Source organism: Plasmodium reichenowi, chromosome 13 (genome assembly GCF_001601855.1).
Source record: "Plasmodium reichenowi strain SY57 chromosome 13, whole genome shotgun sequence".
NCBI classification, from domain to species: Eukaryota; Apicomplexa; class Aconoidasida; order Haemosporida; family Plasmodiidae; genus Plasmodium; species Plasmodium reichenowi.
In genome coordinates, this window is record NC_033658.1 from 181,485 (window position 1) to 192,852 (window position 11,368).

An 11,368-nucleotide genomic window follows, 5' to 3' on the forward strand; every position below is an offset into this window, starting at 1 on the left:
AAAAAAAAAAAAAAAAAAAAAAAAAAAAGGAAGAGATATTTTTTCTTTTTCTCAAATAATATACAAATTAATTATCGTATCTTTATCTCTTATTAAATTATATTTGTAAATTAAAAAAAAAAATAAAAGAAAAAAAAAACAAAAAATAAAGAATTAAAACAATGTACATATAATATATATATATATAATATATATTATGCGTAAGTTTAAATACACGTACAAATTTATTAAAGTCCTTTTTTTTTTTTTTTTTTTTTTTTTTTAATCAAGTTAAAATTTTATTCACCAGGTTGAGTTTTGATTATTAACGTTCTCACATTATAAAAAAAGAAAATAATAAAAACTATTAATATATATATATATATATATATATATATATATATAATACATATATATTTTATTTTGTGTATATATTATTCTAAACAGTAATACGAAGTATTCAAGATTATATAAACTGTTCACAATACATACATATATACAAATTTTACATAAAAATATCCATTATATGCCAATCTTTAAAATTATGTTATTTTTTTTTATTTTTTTTATTTTTTTTTCTTTCATTACCAAATTAATCTATTTCTATTTTTTTTTTTTTCTTGTCTGGTATATCTTTTTTTGGAATGTCTATTTTAAGAACTCCATCCTTGAATGTAGCTTTAATTTCATCTTCTGAAACATTTTCTGGTAAGGTAAATGATCTATAAAAAGATGACTCACATCTTTCCTTGATATAATATCTTTGTTGTTCATCTTTCTGTTCATGAGATTTTTTGAATTCTCCACTTATTTCTAATTTTCCATCATCTAAATTGATTTGTACATCTTCTTTATTTAACCCTGGAACATCCATTTTTATTTCAAGATGTTTCTCTTTATCAAGAACATCCATAGCAGGGACATTTGAATATCCATCTCTTCTAAACATAGATGAAAAAGGTTTCGAAAGAAGTAAATCATGATTTCTATTACGATTAATATCATAATTAGTTAGTGATCTCCTATTAGGAAAAAATCTAAAGAAGTCATTATTCATATAATAACCTCTTAAAGAATTCATCATTCTATTCATATCACTATGATATTGATCAAGTCGATTCATATGATCATACATACTCTCAAAAAAAGTATCTAACATACCAGCATTTTCTAAGGCCTCGTTTCTTTTGTTCTTATTATTATCCTTGCTTAAATTATTTTCGCTCATTCTTACACAAAAAAATGAAATCAAATATAAATAAATAAATCAATCAAAAAAAAAAAATATATATATATATAAATATAAATATATATATATATATATATATATATATATATATATATATATAGAATATATATGCCAAGTTACATATAATATTACTTATAATTTGCTTTACATAAAATAGTATATATTTTATCGTATATGTGTTATGCAATTTTTTTTTTTTTATTTCCTCAAATATATTAAAAAAAAAAAAAAAAAAAAATTAAATTAAGAAAACGTTTTAAGTATAATCAATTTAGGTACAATTTTATTGTTTTATTTAAAAAAAATAATATAAAAAAAAATATATATATATAATAAAATAAAATAATAAATGAGTACCCGTCATGGTTTTCATATTAAAAATAAAAAGCCTATATATATTATTTATTTTATCCTATTAAAATATAAATAAATAAATAAATAAATAAATATATATATATATATATACATACATATGTAAGATATTTTGCACATTTCATTTTTTAAATGATATACCTATACTTAAATAATACGCATAAAAAAAAAGTGTGCCGTGGTAAACAAAATATATATATATATATATATATATATATATATATTATATTATGCTCCTTATCCTCTTATTTTTATGTCCCTAATTTATTTATGATTAACCCAAAATATATTTTATATTAAATTCTATCATTTGTAATAATATGTATAATATATCTAATATATAAATATAATCCTATACGTTTTATAAAAATTGTAATAGGTTACCAATAAATGAAAAAAAAAAAAAAAAAAAAAATATCATATATATATATATATATATATATATATATGTGCTCATATATTTTTATCTTTATTAAGTGTATATATGATTTAACCTGTACGATGCATATATATAAACACAATAGATGAACTAAAGAACCATCACAATATAATAAATTAATATGCTTAAGCAGAAGTATGCTTTATACAGATGTATAAAAACCATAATAATATCATTACTAATATATATATGGTTAAGTAAAAATGTTATGACTTATAATAGAAATATTAAAAGCAGAAACAATATTTGCTTTTACATATATAATAATAATATATATGATTCAAGATTTTATAATAATATATATAAGAAGACAAAACAACAAAAAAAAAATTGTCATGTGAACAAAATTAGGAATCAACATTTGGTAGAACATATATATAATAACAAAGATTTATCATGTGAAGATGATTTATTAAAACATTTAGAAATATTATATCAACAATTTTGCGAAAGAAAGTTAGAACCATTTAAGAATGTATCAAAAGAAAGAAACAATATAAATAATGACGAAAATAAAAAAAAAAACAAATTTTCAATAAATAATTTATATCATTATATACAATCCACACACCCATCAGCTTTACAAAATATTCAATTTATTTATCAGGATAGAAAAAAATATACATTCACAAAAAACAAAATATCTGATGCTTTTATAAATAATGCACAAGTACAAATTGAACCAAGCTTATTAAAAAAATTTACAAACCATGAAGACCAAAATAAGTGTGATACTCAAAAAGAGATAACGGATGATGATAATAATAATAATAATAATAATAATAATAATAATAATCATAATAATAATAATAATAATAATAATAATAATAATAATAATAATAATAATAATAATAATAATCATAATAATCATAATAATCATAATCATAATAGATGTAATGATTTAGCAAATGATTCTATATTATGTATAACCACAAATAAGCATATATCTAAATATGAAAAAATTTGCAGTATACCTAATAATTATATTATTAATTATGATAACATAATACAAGAAATACAAATATTCGTAAATCATTTTAATAATAATTATAAGGTCAATTATTTAAAATATATCTTTAAAAATAACATAGATGAAGAAATTAATAAATTAGATTCTCTTACCATCCTATTATATGATATATATAAAAAACATAATTATTTTTTAAATTTTATCAAAAATTATAATTCGTCTTCTATTTATTTAAAATACTGGGATATTAAATTAACGCTCGTTGTAACGTACATACATTTTATATCAAAATATATTAACATATTACTTTATGTATACAATTTTAATAATACACTTTTTACAATATTACATAAATATTATATTGAACAAGTAAAAAAAAAAAAAAATTGGGAAACATCTGCTTCAAATAATTATAATCAAAAGGTTCATAGTAACGATCTATCACCTAGTGACAAAAATGTAAATAATAACGAAAAGATTAGAGATATAAAGAAAAATATTAATATGAAACAATATAATGAGATAAACAAAAATGATATGTGTAATATTAATGATATATATGATTTATATAATATATATAATTATAATAACTATATGGAAAACGAAATAGATTCATTATATAACTCATCAGATTTTATTAATAATATACATTCCTTTATTGAATGTAAGACATCAAGCATATTAAGAAATTATTCAACATTTTTTTTCTATCAAAATTATGAACATTATATTCAATATATTGTAAACAAAGAAAAATTAAATCACTTACCATTATATTATAAGGATTCCTCTTTTTATCTTTTTAATAATAACAACATAAAAAACATCATACTCTATAGAAAACATATGATTCATGAATTTATTAAAATGTGTACATCTCAAGAAAATCAAAGTGAACCAAATTTTCAATTTATTGATAAAAATATTATACACAAAATATTATTTACTAATAATAATTTTTTTATTCAACTCAATAAAATCATAAATACTAATATACATCAAAATGAACAACAAAAAAATAATACATTTAAATTCGGAACGCATATATTAAGGGAAGATCAAGAATGGAATATTAATGAGTTATATAACTTTATAATGTTACGTTTTTATGATCATGACAAAAATAATGATAATAATAATAATGATAATAATAATAATGATAATAACAACAATGGTGATAATAAAATTTATAATAATAATAATAATGATTATAACAATAATGGTGATAATAATATTTATAATCATTATAATAATATATCATGTAATAAAAATATTAATATAAATGAATATTATAATCAATCCTTTGAAAAATTGAAAGATGGAATTAAAAATACAATAAACTATGTAGCATATAAAAACTCCATATTTAATTTGTTTGAAAATATTTTTAATTACGACTTTGTAATGCATATTTATTCTTATGTCTGTACTCATGCCATAAAAATGAAATCACCTTTAAATTTATATAACTCAAATGATGATACAACAAACTGTATACAAAATAAAATGAAAAAAAAGTACGATACACAAAATAAAGAAAATACCTATACACTTAAAGACAATATTGTAAACAGTAGTATAAAAATCAAAGATGAACAAAAAAATATTGAAGAATTATATATAAAAGAATGTTCTGATTTTAATTTTAACGAATATGAACAAAAAGAAAAACAAAACGAAAACAAAAATAAAAATATGTGCCTAATACCAATTATAGATGTATGCAATCATAGTAATCTTTCTAATAATTCAACAATAAATAAAGAAGAACTCTCGGTGCAACATCAAAATGGAAATAATAAAATTTTTCAACATAATTCGCATTATTTAAAAAATATAGAACAATATCAATATACAGAAAAAACAAATGATGATGTAAAAAATGTGATGAATCAAGAACGTTCTGTATCTCTGTATGATGAAGAAAAAAAAAAAAATAAAATAATAAAAAAAATAATAAATAAAAATGGTATTGATAATAATGATGCTATTGATAATAATGATGCTATTAATAATAACAACACCAGTCAGAATAACCACACCAGTCAGAATAACCACACCAGTCAGAATAACCACACCAGTCAGAATAACCACAACCAACCTTTAATGCCCTCTTCCATTATACAAAATATCCAAAGTGTTCATTTGGTGAGCTCAAGAAACATCGAAGAAGGTGAAGAAATCACCATAAGCTATGGAAATGTTAACAACGATCTTTTATTATTAGAATACGGTTTTATTGAAAAAGAAAAAGAGACGAAGGTTTACTTCAATTTTGATATAAAGATTATAAGGGAAATTATTATACAAATATTAGGAGTTGATAAGCTTCCTTTAATTATGTTAGATAGCTTAGAACAAGTAAAAGTAAACTTATTTAAACAACTCAATATTATTGATGATAATCAAAGTGTATATCAACGATTTGATACAAAAAATTTGGAAAGTGCACATATTACAAGAAAAAAAAAAGAAATCTTTAATGATTATCTAAGAAAAAATAAATATTTTAATGAATATAATATATTTACAATGAAAGATCGTATTAATAAATTTCTTATTGATGAAAAATTACAACATGATTCTAGAAAAAAAAATAAAAAAAATTATCTCTATATTGGTTCTAATCATATTGTTGATCCTATTTTATTAGCTACAATCAGAATAATTATATATGATGATATAAATCACCTTTCTAAAGTAAACATAAATCACTTAACTTCATGGGATCATTTTTTATCTATCGATTCTGAAATGGTCGTTATACAAATATTAATAAAATTAATAGATGAAATTATTTATGAACACTTCTCTCATATTAATTATGAATATATATTAAAACAAGGTTTCATAAAATATGAGGACTTAAAATTTATACACAATAAATTCTTACAAATCAATATGTTACACTCTCACAAATCTATAAACCTATCACAATATAATAATTTTTTTATAACTATATATAATATTCTCAAAATTAAGGAATTAAAAAATGCTAAAGATAAACTTAATCAAAAATTTAAACAAATCAAACATCTTTTCAATGAACAAAACAAAAATATAATAAAATAAAAATATTTTTATTTTTTTATTGTTTTTATCACTTTTGTTTTCCCATGTTTACAAATTAATTACACGCAAGGAAATCTATGGTATATATAAAGAATAGCTTTCATGCTAATCCAATATATTTAATATATGCATATATTATTATATAGATATATATTATATTGGAATGTTTATTTTTTTACTTAATTTAATTTTTAATTTTTTTTTTTTTATTATTTTTTTTTTTTTTTGTGTTTTTTTTTTTATTTTTTTTATTTTTTTTTAAATAAATATTCTCATAAAAAAAAAAATATATATATATACATATATATACATACGTGTATACATATATATATATATATATATATTATCTGCCTGACCTTTATTCTTTATTTTATTCTCCATCAACCATTTTGAAAAAAAAACTTTTAAGAAATATCAATTTCCTCTCATATGAAATATGATGAATGACATAGTTTTAATTAACAAAAAAAAAACTCCAAGTGAAGAAAAAAATATTGATAAAAATGACGAAATAAAATTGAGAATTTATGGATGTCAGTTATTACAAGAGGCTGGCATTATTTTAAAACTAAAGGCAGTAACTATTGTAACGAGCCAAATTTTGTTCCATCGTTTTTATTTTAAAAAATCCTTTACCGATTTCGACGTTAACGTAAAATAAATAAATAAATAAATACATATATATATATATATATATATATATATTATGGATGAATAATATATGATACCTATATAAGTATATATATGTTGTGTGTATTATATATGCATATTCCTTTTACCCTTCATTTTGTAGATTATTGCTCCTTCGGCATTATATTTATCGTGCAAACTTGAAGAAGATTTTTGTCGTATTTACAAAATCATTAATACTTTTCATTTTTTATGTAAATATGAGCATATAAAGAGTAAACACATCTATTTTGATATAAAAAATTTGAACCCTGAACATTTCAGAATAAATATTGAATCAGAGGTAATAATATATATATATATATATATATATATCAATAATATTGTACATATATATATATATATATATATATATATTTATTTTGTAGGAATATAAAAATATGAAAGTAGATATTTATACATATGAGCTACTCATACTAAAAGAAATAGGATTTCTTGTTCATAAAATAAATCAACATCCTCATTCATTTCTTTTACCATATATTCATTCCCTCTTTAACAATTTAAATACAATTCATAAGGATTTAACAAAAAAATTAGCACAAATGTCTTGGGGATTTTTAAATGACAGGTTAAAAAAAAAAAAAATTGTAACACCACACTTTTTTGAAATAATAATTTATTTATGCCATTTCTAATAAATATCTTATATAAAATATGCTCAATTGAATATAACAGGAATATATACATATATATATATATATATATATATATATAAATATATATACATTTTTTTTTATAGTATGAGAACAACCTTATGTTGTGAATATCAGCCACGGTGTATAGCTGTTGCAAGTATATTCTTAGCTGCATATAAACTTAATATTCCTTTAATGAAAGTATATAACAAAATAAATAAATATATATATATATATATATATATATATATATATATATATATGTACATATATTTATTTATTTATTTATTTATTTATTTATGTGTTTGTCTTATATTCACAAATGTTTAATATTTTATTATATATTTATGTTTTTAATTTTTTTTCTTTTTTATTTAGAATACCAATTGGTTTAAATTATTTGATGTAGAATATGAACACATCAAGAAAATATGCATTAGAATATTGGAGCTTTACAAAATAGGTATATAGATACAAATATAAATATATATATATATATTAATATTTATAGACGCTCTTTTATTTAATTTCCTTTTTCATATTAACATAACTCTTTTCTTTCCTTTTACAATAGGACGATGCCATTATATAGACGTCGTGGTTAAAAAAAATAAATAATATAATATTAACAACATATGTGTGTTAATTTATATACATAATTTATTTTATTTTATTTTATTTTTTTTTATTATTTATTTATTTATTTTTTTTTTTTTTTTATTATTATTTATTTTTTTTTTTTTTTTTTTTTTTTTTTTTTTTTTTGTTATTTTTTAATATAAAAATATATAATTAATTCTTTCCTTACTTTTACTTTATTTTACATTACTTTCTTTTTTTTGTACCATTTTCAAATTGAATATATAAATATATACACAATATATAACTAAACCAAGAACATTAGTCAATATATACTTTTTAAAAATATAACTTTACAATATTTTATACATTTCAACAATAAGAAAATTTAACATGTAAAAAAATAAAAATATAAATATAACTAAATAAATCTATATTATATATATATATATATATATATTAAATAGCAGTGTTAAATATTCTTATTTTATTTATTGTCATTATTTTTTTTAAATAAAAGAGAATTTAATTTCAGAATTTATTTTAATTTCATTTCAAACCTACGCTCAACTGAGTAATTGTTGAGTTCAGTTATACTCAGGACTCGCAAGTTCATCGTATCTATTATTTTCATCATGTGGTTTTATAAATTCTCTTTTTAAAAAATATTTTTATACTTTCTTGTATTTTATTATAATGAAGTTTTGAACATTTGTTTTAATAAATTTCCATATAAACATTATATCTAAATTAATAACTTTGCTATAAAATCATATATATTAATATAATAAGGTATATTTCTTACATATCAATATATATATATATATATGAACAAATAAATATAATTAATATTTATATATTTAAAATATATTTTATTTATGGAACAATTATTTTTGTAAATAAATAATATTGTAAAATGAAATATTATACATATAATATTTATATTTATATTTATATTTCAATAAATGAACTGTACAATTTGGAAAAATAAATAATAAATATAATAAATTAAAAAATAAAAAAATAAAGTAACTGAGATTATGCTTTTTTTTTTTTAATTTATATTTAAATAATAAATATATTTTTTTATAATAAAATATCATATAATTTTATTATATAAAACTTACAAATATTTATTTTATGTATAATTTTTTTATAATTATATAATAAATAATGGAAAAATAATTCTTAAAAAGATATAGAAAATTAAATTTATGTATTATATAATTTTATTATTTTTATTATTATTATTATATAAAATTAAGCTTTTTTTATATGAAGTATATTTTTTTTTTTAAAATTTTATTATATACATATAATATAATATAATTAATAAAAAAGAAAATATATTATATATAATAATAATATATATAAATAATATTTATATATTATTAAAAAATAAAAAAAATAAAAAAAAGCGGCTTTTCTTTGCGTATCCTAAATGGAATATTGTATAAAAAATATACAAATATATATAATAATATATATAATATATATAATATATAATATATATATAATATTGTATAATAAAATATCTCGATCTTACATAAATATTAATTATATATACAATATATAAAATTTGAACTACATATATTTTAAGTTTTTTTTTCTAAATTATAAATGGATTTTATATTATTTTGAATTTGGGTGGAGGGGAAAAAAGTATTGATTATTTCTTTATGTATTTATTTTTACTATTAAAAAAATAAAAATATATATATATATATATATATATATATATATAATTATAACGAATTTTAACAATATATATTATATATAATAATAAAATAAATATTACAATAGTATTATATTTATTATATTATCATTTATTCCTTTGTTTATATATATAACTTGTATCAAAAAAAATTATTTCCGAATTTTAAAAATAATTCACATATCACTATATATATATATATATATATATATATATATATATTTAAATATATACATGTAGAATTTTTTATGATATATTTAAAAAAAAAATGATTTGACGAGGTTTAATTTTTTTTTTTTAATAAAATATATTTAAATAAATATATATAAAGCTTTATATTTGTATGTTATAAAAATGTCTGTACCAACATTATCAAACAAGCCTGAAACTGTTGATTTGCTGGTATTAGCCCCAGGAGAAAAAAAGTAAAAAAAAAAAAAAAAAATTATATAAATTTTATATTAATATATATATATATATATATTGAAGTGTTATTTTAATTTTTTGTATAATAATATGAACATATATAAAGGATGCTCGTGAAATTAAAATGAACATGATGAATCTATAATATAATCAATGTTCAAAGATAAATTATGTATACGAATAATTTATTTTTATTATTTTCACAAAGATAATATTTTTAATTTTCCTTTTTTATATAGAGTAACTTGTACCATATCTGATAAAGGAGATTGTAATATCTTTGTGATAAAATTGGAAGATCACACTATAGGAAATTTAATTAAAATGTAAATAAATAAATAAATAAATATATATATATATATATAATTATATTTAAGTTATTCGAAATGTCATATTATTTTTCTAATAAATGGTATACAATGTATTTATTTATATATATATATATATATATATATTTTTTTTTTTTTAATATTTCCATTTATTGTAGACAACTCTGTCAAGACCCTAAAGTTCTTTTTGCTGCTTATAGACAACCACACCCTCTTCAAAATGCTATAGAAATTACTATTAAACCTAAGGGTTATGCAGGTGTGAAATTATTGTCAGATAATGTAAATAACATATTATCACAAGTTGCCACATTAAAGGAAAATTTTGCGGTAATTCAAAATAAATAAATAAATAAATATATATATATATATATATATGTGCGTGTTTGTAATAAATATTATTATATAAATTTTGTATATATCTGATTTATTAATTTAATATATTTATATTTTTTATAATTTTCTTTTAGAAAAAAATTCAAAAATATAAGGAAAGCAATTCTTATTATGAAGATTACTGATATGTTATATTTTTTTTTTGTTTGCTTGTTTCCTCTATCCTTATTTTTATAAGATATAATATATAATATATATATATGATCATATAAACAGATAAATTCTAAATAAGTATTAATTCAAAATATTTCATTTTTCATTTTTCATTTTTCATTTCTAAGTTTTTTTTTTTTAATATTGCATATTATTAATAAAGCACATTTTGTTTATATAATAAAATATATTTCTTTAAAGACACAATTTTTTTCTAAATTTATTTTGATTATATATATATATATAAATATATTTTTTTTTTTTTTTTTTTTTTTTCTATATATTTTTTTTATACACTTAAAAATTATTAATACACTTAAACTTATAATATATATTTATATTATTTATCTATAAAAAAAAAT

At 17.3% G+C, this 11,368-nt stretch overlaps 4 protein-coding genes and 1 non-coding gene across 5 annotated transcripts; 3 read left to right on the forward strand and 2 right to left on the reverse strand.

Annotated features, from left to right (window-relative positions):
* Window positions 1–571: 571 nt before the first annotated feature.
* PRSY57_1303500 (small heat shock protein, putative) lies at window positions 572–1,207 on the reverse strand (the record flags this gene model as incomplete). Its single annotated transcript, XM_012908972.2, has 1 exon — window positions 572–1,207. One exon carries the CDS (start codon window positions 1,205–1,207, stop codon window positions 572–574), a length of 636 nt encoding a protein of 211 aa, XP_012764426.2.
* Window positions 1,208–2,160: 953 nt separating this feature from the next.
* PRSY57_1303600 (hypothetical protein) lies at window positions 2,161–6,081 on the forward strand (the record flags this gene model as incomplete). The annotated part of the gene is made up of 1 exon (XM_012908973.2): window positions 2,161–6,081. One exon carries the CDS (start codon window positions 2,161–2,163, stop codon window positions 6,079–6,081), a length of 3,921 nt encoding a protein of 1,306 aa, XP_012764427.2.
* Window positions 6,082–6,517: 436 nt separating this feature from the next.
* PRSY57_1303700 (cyclin) lies at window positions 6,518–8,027 on the forward strand (the record flags this gene model as incomplete). Its single annotated transcript, XM_012908974.2, has 6 exons — window positions 6,518–6,733; window positions 6,875–7,054; window positions 7,140–7,342; window positions 7,514–7,610; window positions 7,788–7,872; window positions 7,984–8,027. 6 exons carry the CDS (start codon window positions 6,518–6,520, stop codon window positions 8,025–8,027), a joined length of 825 nt encoding a protein of 274 aa, XP_012764428.1.
* Window positions 8,028–8,513: 486 nt separating this feature from the next.
* Window positions 8,514–8,631, reverse strand: PRSY57_1303800. The gene has a single exon (XR_002204082.1). It is a non-coding gene; the product is annotated as a small nucleolar RNA snoR16 (small nucleolar RNA).
* A 1,425-nt stretch (window positions 8,632–10,056) lies between these two features.
* PRSY57_1303900 (DNA-directed RNA polymerase 2, putative) lies at window positions 10,057–10,978 on the forward strand (the record flags this gene model as incomplete). Its single annotated transcript, XM_012908975.1, has 4 exons — window positions 10,057–10,127; window positions 10,368–10,454; window positions 10,616–10,787; window positions 10,928–10,978. 4 exons carry the CDS (start codon window positions 10,057–10,059, stop codon window positions 10,976–10,978), a joined length of 381 nt encoding a protein of 126 aa, XP_012764429.1.
* Between the last annotated feature and the right edge of the window lie 390 nt (window positions 10,979–11,368).